This window comes from Oncorhynchus gorbuscha, unplaced genomic scaffold (assembly GCF_021184085.1).
Source record: "Oncorhynchus gorbuscha isolate QuinsamMale2020 ecotype Even-year unplaced genomic scaffold, OgorEven_v1.0 Un_scaffold_691, whole genome shotgun sequence".
Classification (NCBI taxonomy): Eukaryota; Metazoa; Chordata; class Actinopteri; order Salmoniformes; family Salmonidae; genus Oncorhynchus; species Oncorhynchus gorbuscha.
Window position 1 is genome coordinate 96,152 of NW_025745766.1, and position 22,535 is coordinate 118,686.

The following is a 22,535-nucleotide window of genomic DNA, read 5'->3' on the forward strand; positions in this document are numbered from 1 at the left end:
GTTTATTATGGATCCCCATTAGTTCCTGCCAAGGCAGCAGCTACTTTCCTGGTGTTTAAGGATCCCCATTAGTTCCTGCCAAGGCAGCAGCTACTCTTCCTGGGGTTTTTTTATGGATGCCCATTTTTAAGGCAGCAGCTACTCTTCCTGGGGTTTATTATGCCTTTGGTTAGACCCTGGGGTTTAGCCTTGACCCTGAATAAGCATTTCACTGTCTACTACACCACGTGACGAATAAACTTTGATTTGATTTGACCTGCTTTTTAAATCTGTGTTTACTGCTGCATCAGTTGATGTGGAATAGAGTTCCATGTAGTCATGGCTCTATGTAGTTCTGTGGAATAGAGTTCCATGTAGTCATGGCTCTATGTAGTACTGTGGAATAGAGTTCCAAGTCATGGCTCTTGTAGTACTGTGGAATAGAGTTCCATGTAGTCATGGCTCTATGTAGTTCTGTGGAATAGAGTTCCATGTAGTCATGGCTCTATGTAGTACTGTGGAATAGAGTTCCATGTAGTCATGGCTCTATGTAGTACTGTGGAATAGAGTTCCATGTAGTCATGACTCTATGTAGTACTGTGGAATAGAGTTCCATGTAGTCATGGCTCTATGTAGTACTGTGGAATAGAGTTCCATGTAGTCATGGCTCTATGTAGTACTGTGGAATAGAGTTCCATGTAGTCATGGCTCTATGTAGTACTGTGGAATAGAGTTCCATGTAGTCATGGCTCTATGTAGTACTGTGGAATAGAGTTCCATGTAGTCATGGCTCTATGTAGGACTGTGGAATAGAGTTCCATGTAGTCATGGCTCTATGTAGTACTGTGGAATAGAGTTCCATGTAGTCATGGCTCTATGTAGGACTGTGGAATAGAGTTCCATGTAGTCATGGCTCTATGTAGGACTGTGGAATAGAGTTCCATGTAGTCATGGCTCTATGTAGTACTGTGGAATAGAGTTCCATGTAGTCATGGCTCTATGTAGTACTGTGGAATAGAGTACCATGTCGTCAGAATTGTATTTGTACTTATTTTACCTTTATTTAACTAGGCAAATCAGTTAAGAACAAATTCTTATTTACAATGACGGCCTCCCAAAAGGCCTTCTGCGGGGGATGGAGCTGGGATTAAAAATACATTCAATTAAATATATGACAAAACTCACATCATGACAAGAGAGACAACACAACACTGCATAGAGACCTAATACGACAACATAGCATGGCAGCAACACATGACAACAACATGGTAGCAGCACAAAACAAGGTACACACATTATTGAGCACAGCCAACAGCACAAAGGGCAAGAAGGTAGAGACAACAATAGATCACACAAAGCAGCCACAACTGTCAGTATGAGTGTCCATGACTGAGTCTTTGAATAAAGAGATTGAGATTAAAACTGTTCAGTTTGAGTGTTTGTTGCAGCTCGTTCCAGTCGCTAGCTGCAGCGAACTGAAAAGACGAGCGACCAGGGATGTGTGTGCTTTGGGGACCTTTAACAGAATGTGACTGTCAGGACGGGTGGGGGATGAGGGCTGCAGTAGATATCCGGAGAGTGAAGCCTATGGTGTCATCTGAAAAGCTGTCAATAGGCTACTAATAGCCGGTAACTTCTTCGGGGAAATGTTGATACGCGTCATGAATGATTGACAAGGAGCAAAGGTATGTCGGTCACAAAGGTCTACATTTGATCCACGTCTATCAGTTATTTAAACTAGGTTGTTATACTGCATGCTCTCTGAGACTCTGACATCATCCGGGTATGAGTCCAATATAACGTTTCCTAGTTGTATCGTTGAGCGGATCGTGTTTAGCCAGTCCGCTGCATTGACACTGTCCTGTGAAACTGATACTTCGTGAACGTGGATGTCGTGATTCGCTTCGATGAATCGTCTGAAGTTCCGCTGAACTGTGAAGCCACGTCGCTCATTGGCCAGTATTAGTTCCTTTTGACTACTTCGGCTTCTGCTATTGGCTGAGCCGCAGTCAGCCTGCCCGTGGACCCGCCTCCTCCCAGCAAAACGGACAGATTCTGATTGATAATTTAAAGGCAGTCTTTCTGTTCATCCTTCCAGTGCGCGTCTCCACCGTTTTTACACAAAGTGTTTCAGCCAGCCGGTCTTACCGCTCGACCCAAGCCGACACCAAGCTCCCAGCGGTACCGGGTGAAGCCTCGGTGAGTTCCCCTATGCGCTGTCATCTGTCTGTGTCTCTCTCGCTCGCTCACACACACACACACACACACACACACACACACACACACACACACACACACACACACACACACACACACACACACACACACACACACACACACACACACACACACACACACACACACACACACACACACACACTAGGGCGCACAGACAGGTGACATATCGAACCCACCGCGCTCGCTGTTTATATGCCTCATAAAGCCGCTTTTCAATCGTCTTTGCAAGACACATCTGCACTTAATTAGCAATGACTCTGGACACTTTCTGTCTTGACGTGCGCGCGTTCGCCTATATTCTAGTTAGCAATACAATACAGTAGAGTAGGTAGTAGGTATTCTAGCTAGTGAACAGGTCAACGGCGCCGCCAGATAGGCCACTTGTCTATATAAGGACACTGTAGCGCTGCGGTCCTTTGCAGCCTAGAGATTAGATGGTCATTTCTCATTGTGTCGCTTTTATTCTGCCTTCTAGTAGTCTGCTGCAGACAGACAGACAGACTCAATTCTTCTTGCCTGTTCTCTGCGGAAGGGATCCAGACTGATCCAGTCGGAACCGGTTCGTGATGCACTCGGCCACAGTTGTTGTGCAACAGCGCAGTGCTCTTCTGATAGCGCCCAGTGGCAGGCAGTTTATTCCAGTTCTAAAAGCAACTAGGGTTGATTTGCATAACAAACGCCGGTAACACTTTTACTTTACGGACACCTATTATCTCTTAGTCCAGCGCTTGCAGGTATAGTCCCGTATAATGAATAACAAGAACTACTTGTATGGCATCTCTGTGTAACGCGTCATGATGTGGTTACAATGTATCGTAAGGATGTCAATAGGACAAGTTGTGCTTTAGACAGGGAACAGGTGTCATTAGGGATGTTTTTGAACCTGTCAGGTTACTATAGGTCACAGACCATGTGGGTGGGGATGTTGTTGTGGGATCACTGGCTCCGTGGAGGCTTCAGTACAAAACCACTTCAACTTCTGACAGCATGGATGAGTTCCCAAATGGCACCTTGCCTATTCCCTATTTTAGTGCACTACTTTAGCCTCATAGGCCCTGGTCAAAAGTAGTGCACTATATAGGGAATAAGGTGCCATTTGAAATGCACACCATATCTCTTACAAATTGACCAGCGCTCTCCAAGTCCTTACAGAGACCGATGGGGACAGACTGTGTAGGTAGGCTAGAATAGAGTAGACTGAACTTCCCAGGGTTGGGCTGGAGGAACTGAGTTGAGCCTGTAGTGCTGTTGATCTAGCACCTTTTACAGAGAGTCATGGAACATGTAATCTCTCTCTCTGTCTGTCTCTGTCTCTCTCTGTGTTGTCAAACCTCTCTGTTCAGTATTACTATCTGCAGTGTTCCATAATCATAACCCCCACCCCACTGTAGCAGTGATTACACAACACTAGACTTACTGTGTCAGTGACCTCTTCCAGGACCGTTCCTATAGTTACAGTGGTCTCTCCCAGGACCGTTCCTATAGCTACAGTGGTCTCTCCCAGAACTGTTCCTATAGCTACAGTGGTCTCTCCCAGGACTGTTCCTATAGCTACAGTGGTCTCTCCCAGGACTGTTCCTATAGCTACAGTGGTCTCTCCCAGGACTGTTCCTATAGTTACAGTGGTCTCTCCCAGGACCGTTCCTATAGTTACAGTGGTCTCTCCCAGAACTGTTCCTATAGCTACAGTGGTCTCTCCCAGGACTGTTCCTATAGCTACAGTGGTCTCTCCCAGGACTGTTCCTATAGCTACAGTGGTCTCTCCCAGGACTGTTCCTATAGCTACAGTGGTCTCTCCCAGGACTGTTCCTATAGCTACAGTGGTCTCTCCCAGGACTGTTCCTATAGCTACAGTGGTCTCTCCCAGGACCGTTCCTATAGTTACAGTGGTCTCTCCCAGGACCGTTCCTATAGTTACAGTGGTCTCTCCCAGGACCGTTCCTATAGTTACAGTGGTCTCTCCCAGGACCGTTCCTATAGTTACAGTGGTCTCTCCCAGGACCGTTCCTATAGTTACAGTGGTCTCTCCCAGGACCGTTCCTATAGTTACAGTGACCTCTCCCAGGACCGTTCCTATAGTTACAGTGACCTCTCCCAGAACCGTTCCTATAGTTACAGTGGTCTCTCCCAGGACCGTTCCTATAGTTACAGTGACCTCTCCCAGGACCGTTCCTATAGTTACAGTGACCTCTCCCAGAACCGTTCCTATAGTTACAGAACCGTTCCTATAGTTACAGTGGTCTCTCCCAGGACCGTTCCTATAGTTACAGTGGTCTCTCCCAGGACCGTTCCTATAGTTACAGTGGTCTCTCCCAGGACCGTTCCTATAGTTACAGTGGCCTCTCCCAGGACCGTTCCTATAGTTACAGTGGCCTCTCCCAGGACCGTTCCTATAGTTACAGTGACCTCTCCCAGGACCGTTCCTATAGTTACAGTGACCTCTCCCAGAACCGTTCCTATAGTTACAGTGACCTCTCCCAGAACCGTTCCTATAGTTACAGTGACCTCTCCCAGGACCGTTCCTATAGTTACAGTGGTCTCTCCCAGGACCGTTCCTATAGCTACAGTGGTCTCTCCCAGGACTGTTCCTATAGCTACAGTGGTCTCTCCCAGAACCGTTCCTATAGTTACAGCGACCTCTCCCAGGACTGTTCCTATAGCTACAGCGGTCTCTCCCAGAACCGTTCCTATAGTTACAGCGACCTCTCCCAGGACCGTTCCTATAGTTACAGTGGTCTCTCCCAGGACTGTTCCTATAGCTACAGTGGTCTCTCCCAGGACCGTTCCTATAGTTACAGTGACCTCTCCCAGGACCGTTCCTATAGTTACAGTGACCTCTCCCAGGATCATTCCTATAGTTACAGTGGCCTCTCCCAGGACCGTTCCTATAGTTACAGTGACCTCTCCCAGGACCGTTCCTATAGTTACAGTGACCTCTCCCAGGACTGTTCCTATAGTTACAGTGGTCTCTCCCAGGACCGATCCTATAGTTACAGTGGTCTCTCCCAGGACTGTTCCTATAGTTACAGGTTGTTGTTGTTGTCCAATCCATCACATTTAATTTTATAAAGCCCTTTTCTTACATCCGGAGTTATCACAAAGTGCTTAACAGGTGGTTGTTGTGTTAATCACCGCCACAGGGGATTGGGTGGAGTGGTGTGGTCCTGTGGCATGTCGTTTAGCTAGTTGAGCGAATTGGGGAGAACTAACCTTTAACAGCAGCTTTTCTCATCATCATTGGTGTGTTTTGAAGGACAAGCCTCAACCCAGAAACATCCTTTTGTTTTCTGTCTGTCTGTCTGTCTGTCTGTCTGTCTGTCTGTCTGTCTGTCTGTCTGTCTGTCTGTCTGTCTGTCTGTCTGTCTGTCTGTCTGTCTGTCTGTCTGTCTGTCTGTCTGTCTGTCTGTCTGTCTGTCTGTCTGTCTGTCTGTCTGTCTGTCTGTCTGTCTGTCTGTCTGTCTGTCTGTCTGTCTGTCTGTCTGTCTGTCTGTCTGTCTGTCTGTCTGTCTGTCTGTCTGTCTGTCTGTCTGTCTGTCTGTCTGTCTGTCTGTCTGTCTGTCTGTCTGTCGCCTCTTTTGCATCCCAGACTCTTGCACAAGCCCAGTCTGAGTTACAGCAGTCCACTTGATTGGGTTTTGGATAATTGTCTTGCTGCATAAACCAGCTGTGCTTCATCTTCAGCTCTAAGACAGCTGGCCTGACCTTCTCCTGTAGAACTCTCTGATACAGAGCAGTGTACATGGTTCCTTCTGTTAAGGCAGCCATGTTTTTCTATGGTGGTCCGACTCTATGGCCAGTGGTCTGACTCTATGGCCAGTGGTCTGACTCTATGGCCAGTGGTCTGACTCTATGGCCAGTGGTCTGACTCTATGGCCAGTGGCCTGACTCTATGGCCAGTGGCCTGACTCTATGGCCAGTGGCCTGACTCTATGGCCAGTGGCCTGACTCTATGGCCAGTGGCCTGACTCTATGGCCAGTGGCCTGACTCTATGGCCAGTGGCCTGACTCTATGGTCAGTGGTCTGACTCTATGGCCAGTGGCCTGACTCTATGGTCAGTGGTCTGACTCTATGGTCAGTGGTCTGACTATGGTCAGTGGTCTGACTCTATGGCCAGTGGTCTGACTCTATGGCCAGTGGTCTGACTCTATGGCCAGTGGTCTGACTCTATGGCCAGTGGCCTGACTCTATGGCCAGTGGCCTGACTCTATGGCCAGTGGCCTGACTCTATGGCCAGTGGTCTGACTCTATGGCCAGTGGTCTGACTCTATGGCCAGTGGCCTGACTCTATGGCCAGTGGCCTGACTCTATGGTCAGTGGCCTGACTCTATGGTCAGTGGTCTGACTCTATGGCCAGTGGCCTGACTCTATGGCCAGTGGCCTGACTCTATGGCCAGTGGCCTGACTCTATGGCCAGTGGCCTGACTCTATGGCCAGTGGCCTGACTCTATGGCCAGTGGCCTGACTCTATGGCCAGTGGCCTGACTCTATGGCCAGTGGTCTGACTCTATGGCCAGTGGTCTGACTCTATGGTCAGTGGTCTGACTCTATGATCAGTGGTCTGACTCTATGGCCAGGTTATGGTCAGTGGTCTGACTCTATGATCAGTGGTCTGACTCTATGGACAGGTTATGGTCAGTGGTCTGGCTCTATGGACAGGTTATGGTCAGTGGTCTGACTCTATGGCCAGTGGTCTGACTCTATGGCCAGTGGCCTGACTCTATGGCCAGTGGCCTGACTCTATGGCCAGTGGCCTGACTCTATGGCCAGTGGCCTGACTCTATGGCCAGTGGTCTGACTCTATGGCCAGTGGTCTGACTCTATGGCCAGTGGTCTGACTCTATGGTCAGTGGTCTGACTCTATGATCAGTGGTCTGACTCTATGGCCAGGTTATGGTCAGTGGTCTGACTCTATGATCAGTGGTCTGACTCTATGGACAGGTTATGGTCAGTGGTCTGGCTCTATGGACAGGTTATGGTCAGTGGTCTGACTCTATGGCCAGTGGTTTGACTCTATGGACAGGTTATGGTCAGTGGTCTGACTCTATGGACAGGTTATGGTCAGTGGTCTGACTCTATGGACAGGTTATGGTCAGTGGTCTGGCTCTATGGCCAGGTTGTGGTCTGGCTCTATGGCCAGGTTATGGTCAGTGGTCTGGCTCTATGGCCAGGTTATGGTCGGTGCTCTGACTCTATGGCCAGGTTATGGTCAGTGGTCTGGCTCTATGGCCAGGTTATGGTCAGTGCTCTGACTATATGGCCAGTGGTCTGGCTCTATGGCCAGGTTATGGTCAGTGGTCTGACTCTATGGACAGTTTATGGTCAGTGGTCTGGCTCTATGGCCAGGTTATGGTCAGTTGTCTGACTCTATGGACAGGTTATGGTCGGTGCTCTGACTCTATGGACAGGTTATGGTCGGTGGTCTGACTCTATGGCCAGGTTATGGTCAGTGGTCTGACTCTATGGCCAGGTTATGGTCAGTGGTCTGACTCTATGGCCAGGTTATGGTCGGTGGTCTGACTCTATGGCCAGGTTATGGTCAGTGGTCTGACTCTATGGCCAGGTTATGGTCAGTGGTCTGACTCTATGGCCAGGTTATGGTCAGTGGTCTGACTCTATGGCCAGGTTATGGTCAGTGGTCTGACTCTATGGCCAGGTTATGGTCAGTGGTCTGACTCTATGGACAGGTTATGGTCGGTGGTCTGACTCTATGGCCAGGTTATGGTCAGTGGTCTGACTCTATGGCCAGGTTATGGTCAGTGGTCTGACTCTATGGTCAGTGGTCTGACTCTATGGCCAGTGGTCTGACTCTATGGCCAGGTTATGGTCGGTGGTCTGACTCTATGGCCAGGTTATGGTCAGTGGTCTGACTCTATGGCCAGGTTATGGTCAGTGGTCTGACTCTATGGCCAGTGGTCTGACTCTATGGCCAGGTTATGGTCGGTGGTCTGACTCTATGGCCAGGTTATGGTCAGTGGTCTGACTCTATGGCCAGGTTATGGTCAGTGGTCTGACTCTATGGCCAGGTTATGGTCAGTGGTCTGACTCTATGGCCAGGTTATGGTCAGTGGTCTGACTCTATGGACAGGTTATGGTCAGTGGTCTGACTCTATGGACAGGTTATGGTCAGTGGTCTGACTCTATGGACAGGTTATGGTCAGTGGTCTGACTCTATGGCCAGGTTATGGTCAGTGGTCTGACTCTATGGCCAGGTTATGGTCAGTGGTCTGACTCTATGGCCAGGTTATGGTCAGTGGTCTGACTCTATGGCCAGATTATGGTCAGTGGTCTGACTCTATGGCCAGGTTATGGTCGGTGCTCTGACTCTATGGACAGGTTATGGTCGGTGCTCTGACTCTATGGCCAGGTTATGGTCAGTGGTCTGACTCTATGGTCAGTGGTCTGACTCTATGGACAGGTTATGGTCAGTGGTCTGACTCTATGGACAGGTTATGGTCAGTGGTCTGACTCTATGGCCAGGTTATGGTCAGTGGTCTGACTCTATGGCCAGGTTATGGTCAGTAGTCTGACTCTATGGACAGGTTATGGTCAGTGGTCTGACTCTATGGCCAGGTTATGGTCAGTGGTCTGACTCTATGGCCAGGTTATGGTCAGTGGTCTGACTCTATGGACAGGTTATGGTCGGTGGTCTGACTCGATGGCCAGGTTATGGTCGGTGGTCTGACTCTATGGCCAGGTTATGGTCAGTGGTCTGACTCTGTGGCCAGGTTATGGTCAGTGGTCTGACTCTATGGCCAGGTTATGGTCAGTGGTCTGACTCTATGGCCAGGTTATGGTCAGTGGTCTGACTCTATGGCCAGGTTATGGTCAGTGGTCTGACTCTATGGACAGGTTATGGTCAGTGGTCTGACTCTATGGCCAGGTTATGGTCAGTGGTCTGGCTCTATGGCCAGGTTATGGTCGGTGGTCTGACTCTATGGCCAGGTTATGGTCAGTGGTCTGGCTCTATGGCCAGGTTATGGTCGGTGGTCTGACTCTATGGCCAGGTTATGGTCAGTGGTCTGACTCTATGGCCAGGTTATGGTCAGTGGTCTGACTCTATGGACAGGTTATGGTCGGTGGTCTGACTCTATGGACAGGTTATGGTCAGTGGTCTGACTCTATGGACAGGTTATGGTCAGTGGTCTGACTCTATGGCCAGGTTATGGTCAGTGGTCTGACTCTATGGCCAGGTTATGGTCAGTGGTCTGGCTCTATGGTCAGTGGTCTGACTCTATGGCCAGGTTATGGTCAGTGGTCTGACTCAATGGACAGGTTATGGTCAGTGTGTCTCTACACTGTTAATCTCTTCCTATGTTTGAATTGTTTGATTTTGATGAGGTGTGGTGCTTTGGAATCTCTATTGTAGAATTTGGTAACGTTGAAGTTTATAATTAAATGGAATTTTAGTTTTGCCAATAATTAGTGTATGAATTTTGGATAGAGATTTCTATTTGTTTTAATGTAGTTATTGATGGGTTGAATGGTTGAAATTAGCTGGTGCTTTTGTGCTAGTTCTCTAATTATTCACTCTCTGGGTTGTGGTGTTTGTATAAGAAAGCCTTGTGATGATAATAATCTGGATTACAGTGTGAGGATAATATTCTGGATTACAGTGTGATGATAATAATCTGGATTACAGTGTGATGATAATATTCTGGATTACAGTGTGATGATAATAATCTGGATTACAGTGTGATGATAATAATCTGGATTCCAGTGTGAGGATAATATTCTGGATTCCAGTGTGAGGATAATATTCTGGATTACAGTGTGATGATAATATTCTGGATTACAGTGTGATGATAATAATCTGGATTACAGTGTGATGATAATATTCTGGATTACAGTGTGATGATAATAATCTGGATTACAGTGTGATGATAATAATCTGGATTACAGTGTGATGATAATAATCTGGATTCCAGTGTGAGGATAATATTCTGGATTCCAGTGTGAGGATAATATTCTGGATTACAGTGTGATGATAATATTCTGGATTACAGTGTGATGATAATAATCTGGATTACAGTGTGATGATAATATTCTGGATTACAGTGTGATGATAATATTCTGGATTACAGTGTGATGATAATATTCTGGATTACAGTGTGATGATAATAATCTGGATTACAGTGTGATGATAATATTCTGGATTACAGTGTGATGATAATAATCTGGATTACAGTGTGAGGATAATATTCTGGATTACAGTGTGAGGATAATATTCTGGATTACAGTGTGATGATAATAATCTGGATTACAGTGTGATGATAATATTCTGGATTACAGTGTGATGATAATAATCTGGATTACAGTGTGAGGATAATATTCTGGATTACAGTGTGATGATAATAATCTGGATTACAGTGTGAGGATAATATTCTGGATTACAGTGTGAGGATAATATTCTGGATTACAGTGTGTTAGCAAGAGTCCAGAATCTGTACTAGGGGGAATCTCCCAGGTTCTGCCCTACAGACTAAATTTGGGGCAATATATGTGCACACCTACAATATTTATACTAAATTCCAGGTGTAAAATTTCAGTGGGGCTTTTATGATGTATATTTTAAATTGTACATTTGAGTTTGACAGAGTAAAATAATTTAAGCCAAATTGTAATAGTTTGGTTACATTTATACAGGGTCTTTCTAATTACAAAACGTTCTCTGTGTGCTTTATCTGTTAGACCTCATGGCTTCATGGCAAACCGCCCAGATGAACTTCTAGTCACACCAAGGTCAGTAGAGTTGGTGGTGTGTTTCAGAGTTGTTTCTCCCTGGGTGAAATCGTCTCTCTCCTCTCTCTCGTTGCCAGGGTGACTGATTGTAGACCACGGTTCTGTGATGAGGTTATTAACTCTATTTGCGTTTCAGCTGAATACAATCACTGTAGGACAGGCTGACTGTACAGGACTGAACACTATAGGACAGGCTGACTGTACAGGACTGAACACTATAGGACAGGCTGACTGTACAGGACAGGCTGACTGTAGAGGACTGAACACTGTAGGACAGGCTGACTGTACAGGACAGGCTGACTGTAGAGGACTGAATACTGTAGGACAGGCTGACTGTACAGGACTGAACACTGTAGGACAGGCTGACTGTAGAGGACTGAACACTGTAGGACAGGCTGACTGTACAGGACTGAACACTGTAGGACAGGCTGACTGTAGAGGACTGAACACTGTAGGACAGGCTGACTGTACAGGACTGAACACTGTAGGACAGGCTGACTGTAGAGGACTGAACACTGTAGGACAGGCTGACTGTACAGGACTGAACACTATAGGACAGGCTGACTGTACAGGACAGGCTGACTGTAGAGGACTGAACACTGTAGGACAGGCTGACTGTACAGGACAGGCTGACTGTAGAGGACTGAATACTGTAGGACAGGCTGACTGTACAGGACTGAACACTGTAGGACAGGCTGACTGTAGAGGACTGAACACTGTAGGACAGGCTGACTGTACAGGACTGAACACTGTAGGACAGGCTGACTGTAGAGGACTGAACACTGTAGGACAGGCTGACTGTACAGGACTGAACACTGTAGGACAGGCTGACTGTAGAGGACTGAACACTGTAGGACAGGCTGACTGTACAGGACTGAACACTGTAGGACAGGCTGACTGTATAGGACTGAACACTGTAGGACAGGCTGACTGTAGAGGACTGAACACTGTAGGACTGAACACTATAGGACAGGCTGACTGTAGAGGACTGAACACTGTAGGACTGAACACTGTAGGACAGGCTGACTGTATAGGACAGAACACTGTAGGACAGGCTGACTGTATAGGACTGAACACTGTAGGACAGGCTGACTGTAGAGGACTGAACACTGTAGGACAGGCTGACTGTACAGGACTGAACACTGTAGGACAGGCTGACTGTATAGGACAGAACACTGTAGGACAGGCTGACTGTATAGGACTGAACACTGTAGGACAGGCTGACTGTATAGGACAGAACACTGTAGGACAGGCTGACTGTATAGGACTGAACACTGTAGGACAGGCTGACTGTACAGGACAGGCTGACTGTAGAGGACTGAACACTGTAGGACTGAACACTATAGGACAGGCTGACTGTAGAGGACTGAACACTGTAGGACTGAACACTGTAGGACAGGCTGACTGTAGAGGACTGAATACTGTAGGACAGGCTGACTGTAGAGGACTGAACACTGTAGGACAGGCTGACTGTAGAGGACTGAACACTGTAGGACTGGCTGACTGTACAGGACTGAACACTGTACAGGACTGAACACTGTAGGACAGGCTGACTGTAGAGGACTGAACACTGTAGGACAGGCTGACTGTAGAGGACTGAACACTGTAGGACTGAACACTATAGGACAGGCTGACTGTAGAGGACTGAACACTGTAGGACAGAACACTGTAGGACAGGCTGGCTGAACACTGTGGACTTCAGTACCAGAGAGTACCAGAGAGAGTATATATATATATATATATATATATATATATATATATATATATATATATATATATATATATATTATATATATAGGCTCCCTGTCTGTCCTGTAGACTTCAGCACCAGAGACTGTGTGTCCTTTAGACTTCAGCACCAGAGAGTATATACAAGGCAAGCGACATGACGTAACAGGAACTACAGTAGAGGAATAATGTATCTGGCCTCTCAGAAATAGGTTAACTAGCTCAGGCTTTTCATACACCCTGCTCTCTCCCTCTGTTCTGCCTCAGTAGATTTGAATACACGGCGGCTGTATAGATGTTGCAGTGTCTCCACAGGGGCCGCGCCAAAGATGATGTCACGGAACTATATTCAACTGTCACTTTTAGCATTAGCGCTGTGCAGCCTAAAGGTCAGAGGTTAAATGATCATAACAACCAGGTAGTCAGTCAGTGTAAATCTGATTAAACATTGAGGGGGGGGGGATGTCCCAGTCACAGTCACAGATGAAGCCATTTTAATGGAGAATGTAAATTGGAGTAGGTTTAATCCTGTGTCCTGAAAACAGGTCCCTCAGTATTCTGCTTGTCTGTACACGGGGATGGGTAGTAGGGTTTCCATCTGTAGTTGGTTCCCAGAGGGATTTCTCTCTGTCCTGGTTCTTAGTAGAACAGTGGGCCAGACACACTGTGGATGTCACTGTCTCGTAGGGTCGTGCTGTAGGGAGAGTGGCTGGACTGTTACGACTGGTACTGTGTGTTGTCAGATGTGAGCCAGTCCTATGAATCGTGACTCTCTGGCAGCGGCCCGTACATCTGGACCAGTATCTGTTTGTTGTTGCATCATCACTGAGCGCCTGTGGTCTCTCTACACTCGCCCGGTCATTCCTAGAAGGTTTTTCTATGCACCTGATAGGTGCAGAGAAATGTGTTGTTTTTACAGGGTCAACCGTAGTAGTACGATACTCCTGGAGGAAATTTGGGGTGAAGTGCCTTGCTCAAGGGCACGTCGGCAGATTTTCACCTTGTCTGGCTGCTGGGGTATTGGAACCAGTGATCTTTCAGTTACTGGCCAAACGCTCTAACAGCTAGGATATCTGCCATGTTAGAGAGGTAAGGGGTGGAGGGAGAGAGGTAAGGGGTGGAGGGAGAGAGGTAAGGGGGTGGAGGGAGAGAGGTAAGGGGGTGGAGGGAGAGAGGTAAGGGGGTGGGGGAGAGAGGTAAGGGGGTGGAGGGAGAGAGGTAAGGGGGTGGAGGGAGAGAGGTAAGGGGGTGGGGGTAAGGGGGTGGAGGGAGGGGGTAAGGGGGTGGAGGGAGAGAGGTAAGGGGGTGGAGGGAGGGGGTAAGGGGGTGGAGGGAGGGGGGTAGAGGGAAAGAGGTAAGGGGGTAGAGAGAAAGAGGTAGGGGGGACTACCTGCTGCCCCTAGAAGCAACACCCAGGCTATGTCGTCGTGTTATAACGACACCCAGGCTATGTCGTCGTGTTATAACGACGCCCAGGCTATGTCGTCGTGTTATAACGACACCCAGGTTATGTCCTCGTGTTATAACGACACCCAGGCTATGTCCTCGTGTTATAACGACACCCAGGCTATGTCCTCGTGTTATAACGACACCCAGGCTATGTCCTCGTGTTATAACGACACCCAGGCTATGTCCTCGTGTTATAACGACACCCAGGCTATGTCCTCGTGTTGTAACGACACCCAGGCTATGTCCTCGTGTTGTAACGACACCCAGGCTATGTCCTCGTGTTGTAACGACACCCAGGCTATGTCCTCGTGTTATAACGACACCCAGGCTATGTCCTCGTGTTATAACGACACCCAGGCTATGTCCTCGTGTTATAACGACACCCAGGCTATGTCCTCGTGTTGTAACGACACCCAGGCTATGTCCTCGTGTTATAACGACACCCAGGCTATGTCCTCGTGTTCCTAACGACACCCAGGCTATGTCCTCGTGTTATAACGACACCCAGGCTATGTCCTCGTGTTATAACGACACCCAGGCTATGTCCTCGTGTTGTAACGACACCCAGGCTATGTCCTCGTGTTATGTCCTCGTGTTATAACGACACCCAGGCTATGTCCTCGTGTTATAACGACACCCAGGCTATGTCCTCGTGTTATAACGACACCCAGGCTATGTCCTCGTGTTATAACGACACCCAGGCTATGTCCTCGTGTTATAACGACACCCAGGCTATGTCCTCGTGTTATAACGACACCCAGGCTATGTCCTCGTGTTATAACGACACCCAGGCTATGTCCTCGTGTTATAACGACACCCAGGCTATGTCCTCGTGTTATAACGACACCCAGGCTATGTCCTCGTGTTATAACGACACCCAGGCTATGTCCTCGTGTTATAACGACACCCAGGCTATGTCCTCGTGTTATAACGACACCCAGGCTATGTCCTCGTGTTATAACGACACCCAGGCTATGTCCTCGTGTTGTAACGACACCCAGGCTATGTCCTCGTGTTGTAACGACACCCAGGCTATGTCCTCGTGTTATAACGACACCCAGGCTATGTCCTCGTGTTGTAACGACACCCAGGCTATGTCCTCGTGTTATAACGACACCCAGGCTATGTCCTCGTGTTATAACGACACCCAGGCTATGTCCTCGTGTTATAACGACACCCAGGCTATGTCCTCGTGTTGTAACGACACCCAGGCTATGTCCTCGTGTTGTAACGACACCCAGGCTATGTCCTCGTGTTGTAACGACACCCAGGCTATGTCCTCGTGTTATAACGACACCCAGGCTATGTCCTCGTGTTATAACGACACCCAGGCTATGTCCTCGTGTTATAACGACACCCAGGCTATGTCCTCGTGTTGTAACGACACCCAGGCTATGTCCTCGTGTTATAACGACACCCAGGCTATGTCCTCGTGTTATAACGACACCCAGGCTATGTCCTCGTGTTATAACGACACCCAGGCTATGTCCTCGTGTTATAACGACACCCAGGCTATGTCCTCGTGTTATAACGACACCCAGGCTATGTCCTCGTGTTATAACGACACCCAGGCTATGTCCTCGTGTTATAACGACACCCAGGCTATGTCCTCGTGTTATAACGACACCCAGGCTATGTCCTCGTGTTATAACGACACCCAGGCTATGTCCTCGTGTTGTAACAAGCCAGATTCATTCATGAATGTCTTTCTGCTTTCGTGTGTCATTCATTCTCCATTCTCTCGCTAAACACTGGACTCTCTGACTGAGGGAGAACCGAGCCAACGTGTGTGTGTGTGTGTGTGTGTGTGTGTGTGTGTGTGTGTGTGTGTGTGTGTGTGTGTGTGTGTGTGTGTGTGTGTGTGTGTGTGTGTGTGTGTGTGTGTGTGTGTGTGTCAGCCCTCTGCTCAGTGACTGAATGAAGTGGAGACCCCTGATGAATAATGATCAGTTCAGTTTTATAACGGAGAGAGTAAAGACCTGGAGACTGGCTTCTCTGTTAATATGGAGAGAGTAAAGACCTGGAGACTGGATTCTCTGTTAACATGGAGAGAGTAAAGACCTGGAGACTGGCTTCTCTGTTAACATGGAGAGAGTAAAGACCTGGAGACTATATTCTCTGTTAATATGGAGAGAGTAAAGACCTGGAGACTGGCTTCTCTGTTAACATGGAGAGAGTAAAGACCTGGAGACTGGCTTCTCTGTTAACATGGAGAGAGTAAAGACCTGGAGACTGGCTTCTCTGTTAATATGGAGAGAGTAAAGACCTGGAGACTGGCTTCTCTGTTAACATGGAGAGAGTAAAGACCTGGAGACTGGCTTCTCTGTTGACATGGAGAGGTGAGAGAGTAAAGACCTGGAGACTGGCTTCTCTGTTGACATGGAGAGGTGAGAGAGTAAAGACCTGGAGACTGGCTTCTCTGTTAATATGGAGAGAGTAAAGACCTGGAGACTGGCTTCTCTGTTAATATGGAGAGAGTAAAGACCTGGAGACTGGCTTCTCTGTTAATATGGAGAGAGTAAAGACCTGGAGACTGGCTTCTCTGTTAATATGGAGAGAGTAAAGACCTGGAGACTGGCTTCTCTGTTAACATGGAGAGAGTAAAGACCTGGAGACTGGATTCTCTGTTAATATGGAGAGAGGAAAGACCTGGAGACTGGCTTCTCTGTTAACATGGAGAGAGTAAAGACCTGGAGACTGGATTCTCTGTTAATATGGAGAGAGGAAAGACCTGGAGACTGGATTCTCTGTTAACATGGAGAGAGTAAAGACCTGGAGACTGGCTTCTCTGTTAACATGGAGAGAGTAAAGACCTGGAGACTGGATTCTCTGTTAATATGGAGAGAGGAAAGACCTGGAGACTGGCTTCTCTGTTAATATGGAGAGGTGAGAGAGTAAAGACCTGGAGACTGGCTTCTCTGTTAACATGGAGAGAGTAAAGACCTGGAGACTGGATTCTCTGTTAATATGGAGAGAGTAAAGACCTGGAGACTGGCTTCTCTGTTAATATGGAGAGAGTAAAGACCTGGAGACTGGCTTCTCTGTTAACATGGAGAGAGTAAAGACCTGGAGACTGGATTCTCTGTTAATATGGAGAGAGGAAAGACCTGGAGACTGGCTTCTCTGTTAACATGGAGAGAGTAAAGACCTGGAGACTGGCTTCTCTGTTAACATGGAGAGAGTAAAGACCTGGAGACTGGATTCTCTGTTAATATGGAGAGAGGAAAGACCTGGAGACTGGTTTCTCTGTTAATATGGAGAGAGTAAAGACCTGGAGACTGGCTTCTCTGTTAATATGGAGAGGTGAGAGAGTAAAGACCTGGAGACTGGCTTCTCTGTTAACATGGAGAGAGTAAAGACCTGGAGACTGGATTCTCTGTTAATATGGAGAGAGTAAAGACCTGGAGACTGGCTTCTCTGTTAATATGGAGAGAGTAAAGACCTGGAGACTGGATTCTCTGTTAATATGGAGAGAGTAAAGACCTGGAGACTGGATTCTCTGTTAATATGGAGAGAGGAAAGACCTGGAGACTGGCTTCTCTGTTAACATGGAGAGAGTAAAGACTACCACCTGGGGATTTATACAGTTAATACCACCTGGGGATTTATACCACCTGGGGATTTATACAGTTAATACCACCTGGGGATTTATACAGTTTATACAACCTGGGGATTTATACAGTTTATACCACCTGGGGATTTATACCACCTGGGGATGTATACAGTTTATACCACCTGGGGATTTATACAGTTTATACCACCTGGGGATTTATACAGTTTATACCTCCTGGGGATTTATACAGTTAATACCACCTGGGGATTTATACGGTTTATACCACCTGGGGATTTATACAGTTTATACCACCTGGGGCTTTATACAGTTTATACCTCCTGGGGATTTATACAGTTAATACCACCTGGGGATTTATACAGTTTATACCACCTGGGGATTTATACAGTTAATACCACCTGGGGATTTATACAGTTAATACCACCTGGGGATTTATACAGTTTATACCACCTGGGGATTTATACAGTTAATACCTCCTGGGGATTTAGACAGTTAATACCACCTGGGGATTTATACAGTTTAACAGTTAATACCACCTGGGGATTTATACAGTTAATACCACCTGGGGATTTATACAGTTATACCACCTGGGGATTTATACAGTTAATACCACCTGGGGATTTATACAGTTAATACCACCTGGGGATTTATACAGTTTATACCACCTGGGGATTTATACAGTTAATACCACCTGGGGATTTATACAGTTAATACCACCTGGGGATTTATACAGTTAATACCACCTGGGGATTTATACCACCTGGGGATTTATACAGTTTATACAACCTGGGGATTTATACAGTTTATACCACCTGGGGATTTATACCACCTGGGGATTTATACAGTTTATATAACCTGGGGATTTATACCACCTGGGGATTTATACAGTTTATATAACCTGGGGATTTATACCACCTGGGGATTTATACAGTTAATACCACCTGGGGATTTATACAGTTAATACCACCTGGGGATTTATACCACCTGGGGATTTATACAGTTTATATAACCTGGGGATTTATACCACCTGGGGATTTATACAGTTAATACCACCTGGGGATTTATACAGTTTATACCACCTGGGGATTTATACAGTTAATACCACCTAGGGATTTATACAGTTATTACCACCTGGGGATTTATACAGTTTATACCACCTGGGGATTTATACAGTTAATACCACATGGGGATTTATACAGTTTATACCACCTGGGGATGTATACCAGCTGGGGATTTATACAGTTTATATAACCTGGGGATTTATGCCACCTGGGGATTTATACAGTTTATACCACCTGGGGATTTATACCACCTGGGGATTTATACAGTTTATACCACCTGGGGATTTATACAGTTAATACCACCTGGGGATTTATACAGTTTATACAACCTGGGGATTTATACAGTTAATACCACCTGGGGATTTATACAGTTAATACCACCTGGGGATTTATACAGTTAATACCACCTGGGGATTTATACAGTTTATACCACCTGGGGATTTATACAGTTAATACCACCTGGGGATTTATACAGTTAATACCACCTGGGGATTTATACCACCTGGGGATTTATACAGTTAATACCACCTGGGGATTTATACAGTTAATACCACCTGGGGATTTATACAGTTAATACCACCTGGGGATTTATACCACCTGGGGATTTATACAGTTTATACCACCTGGGGATTTATACAGTTAATACCACCTGGGGATTTATACATTTAATACAACCTGGGGATTTATACAGTTAATACCACCTGGGGATTTATACAGTTTATACCACCTGGGGATTTATACAGTTAATACCACCTGGGGATTTATACCACCTGGGGATTTATACAGTTAATACCACCTGGGGATTTATACAGTTAATACCACCTGGGGATTTATACAGTTAATACCACCTGGGGATTTATACAGTTAATACCACCTGGGGATTTATACAGTTAATACCACCTGGGGATTTATACAGTTAATACCACCTGGGGATTTATACCACCTGGGGATTTATACCACCTGGGGATTTATACAGTTAATACCACCTGGGGATTTATACAGTTAATACCACCTGGGGATTTATACAACCTTGGGATTTATACAGTTAATACCACCTGGGGATTTATACAGTTAATACCACCTGGGGATTTATACAGTTAATACCACCTGGGGATTTATACCGTTAATACCACCTGGGGATTTATACCGTTAATACCACCTGGGGATTTATACCACCTGGGGATTTATACCACCTGGGGATTTATACAGTTAATACCACCTGGGGATTTATACCACCTGGGGATTTATACCACCTGGGGATTTATACAGTTAATACCACCTGGGGATTTATACCACCTTGGGATTTATACAGTTTATACCACCTGGGGATTTATACAGTTAATACCACCTGGGGATTTATACAACCTGGGGATTTATACAGTTAATACCACCTGGGGATTTATACAGTTAATACCACCTGGGGATTTATACAGTTTATACCACCTGGGGATTTATACAGTTTATACCACCTGGGGATTTATACAGTTGATCAAAACCTGATAGGATTTGGGGAATGTTTCCAGAATGTTGCAACCATGGTATTAATGAAGCCAGTAAGTTTTCCTCAGATGCCTTTTAGTTATCATAACCCCACCCATAACGCCTCCACACACACACACACACACACACACACACACACACACACACACACACACACACACACACACACACACACACACACACACACACACACACACACACACACACACACACACACACACACACACACACACACACCTCTCCACTGTCTGTCACTGTGCTGCTAACCTCTACACTGTCTGACAGACTTGTTGTGGTGCTGTTGGATGGATTCTCAGTTAAAACCACTGCTCTGAGAACTGTACCTATGCCTTAGTCCTCTCTCTCTCTCTGTGTGTGTGTCCTCTCTCTCTCTCTCTCTCTCTCTCTCTCTCTGTGTGTGTCCTCTCTCTCTCTCTGTGTGTGTCCTCTCTCTCTCTCTCTCTCTCTCTCTCTCTCTGTGTGTGTATCTCTCTGTGTGTGTGTCCTCTCTCTCTGTGTGTGTGTCCTCTCTCTCTCTCTCTCTCTCTCCACTGTCTCTCTCTCTCTCTCTCTGTGTGTGTCCTCTCTCTCTCTCTGTGTGTGTCCTCTCTCTCTCTCTCTCTCTCTCTCTCTCTCTGTGTGTGTCCTCTCTCTCTCTGTGTGTGTCCTCTCTCTCTCTGTGTGTGTGTCCTCTCTCTCTCTCTCTCTCTCTCTCTCTCTCTCTCTCTCTGTGTGTGTGTCCTCTCTCTCTCTCTGTGTGTGTGTCCTCTCTCTCTCTCTATGTGTGTCCTCTCTCTCTCTGTGTGTGTCCTCTGATTGTATATGGCATTTCTCCCTCCTTCTTCAGGTGGCGTGAAGGCAGGTGTTGAGGACTGTCTTTCTCTCTCTGCCTCATTCTATTGTTCTGAGTCATGGCGACCTCTCTGCTCAGCAGGCAGCTGGTCCTCTCCCTCCAGCAGAACCTCAGGCTCACTGCACCAGGTACATGCCACTCACACACTCCCCTCACACACTCCGCTCACACACTCCGTTCACACACTCCGCTCACACACTCCCCTCACACACTCCCCTCACACACTCCCCTCACACACTCCGCTCACACACTCCGCTCACACACTCCGCTCACACACTCCCCTCACACACACACACTCCGCTCACACACTCCCCTCACACTCCCTCACACACTCCCCTCACACACTCCCCTCACACACTCCGCTCACACACTCCGCTCACACACTCCCCTCACACACTCCCCTCACACACTCCCCTCACACACTCCCCTCACACACTCCCCTCACACACTCCGCTCACACACTCCCCTCACACACTCCCCTCACACACTCCCCTCACACACTCCCCTCACACACTCCCCTCACACACACACCGCACACACACACCCCTCACACACACCGCTCACACACTCCGCTCACACACTCCGCTCACACACACACCCTCACACACTCCCCTCACACACTCCCCTCACACACTCCCCTCACACACTCCCCTCACACACTCCCCTCACACACTCCGCTCACACACTCCGCTCACACACTCCGCTCACACACTCCGCTCACACACTCCCCTCACACACTCCGCTCACACACTCCGCTCACACACTCCGCTCACACACTCCCCTCACACACTCCCCTCACACACTCCCCTCACACACTCCGCTCACATACTCCGCTCACACACTCCGCTCACACACACCGCTCACACACTCCCCTCACACACTCCCCTCACACACTCCGCTCACACACTCCCCTCACACACTCCCCTCACACACTCCCCTCACACACTCCGCTCACACACACATAAGAGGTAGTAGGAACAGTAGTGTGTACAGGTTATGGTTATGTCTGTTAGAGGTCATATCTATATGCAATCAGCTAATGCTCTATTCCAGTTATATCACTGTTTGGTTTACACACACACACACACACACACACACACACACACACACACACACACACACACACACACACACACACACACACACACACACACACACACACACACACACACACACACACACACACACACACACACACACACATATATACACTGGTAGAAATGTCACACTACTGACCTTGCTGCTGTTCCCTGTAGCCAACAGTCTCTTAATGAGTCAGCTTCCTCAATCATAAAACAGAGGTCAGCTGCATGGTTAAGACAGACTAACAATATCACCCTGTGGCCAGACAGACTAATGATATCACCCTGTGGCCAGACAGACTAATGATATCACCCTGTGGCCAGACAGACTAAT

At 47.3% G+C, this 22,535-nt stretch overlaps 1 protein-coding gene across 2 annotated transcripts in view; it reads left to right on the forward strand.

Moving 5' to 3' along the window:
* Nucleotides 1-1,712: 1,712 nt before the first annotated feature.
* The window catches only part of LOC124019824 (4-aminobutyrate aminotransferase, mitochondrial-like), a 51,891-nt gene continuing 31,068 nt past the window's right edge, over nucleotides 1,713-22,535 (forward strand). Inside the window, exons 1-3 of one of the 2 annotated variants that reach the window (XM_046335257.1) lie at nucleotides 1,713-2,178; nucleotides 10,907-10,957; nucleotides 21,114-21,247. In XM_046335257.1, the coding sequence (XP_046191213.1) occupies nucleotides 21,178-21,247 (70 nt within the window). In that variant the 5' untranslated portion in view covers nucleotides 1,713-2,178; nucleotides 10,907-10,957; nucleotides 21,114-21,177. The remainder of the gene's footprint in view (nucleotides 2,179-10,906; nucleotides 10,958-21,113; nucleotides 21,248-22,535) is intronic. The other variant, XM_046335256.1, reaches the window with a different exon arrangement.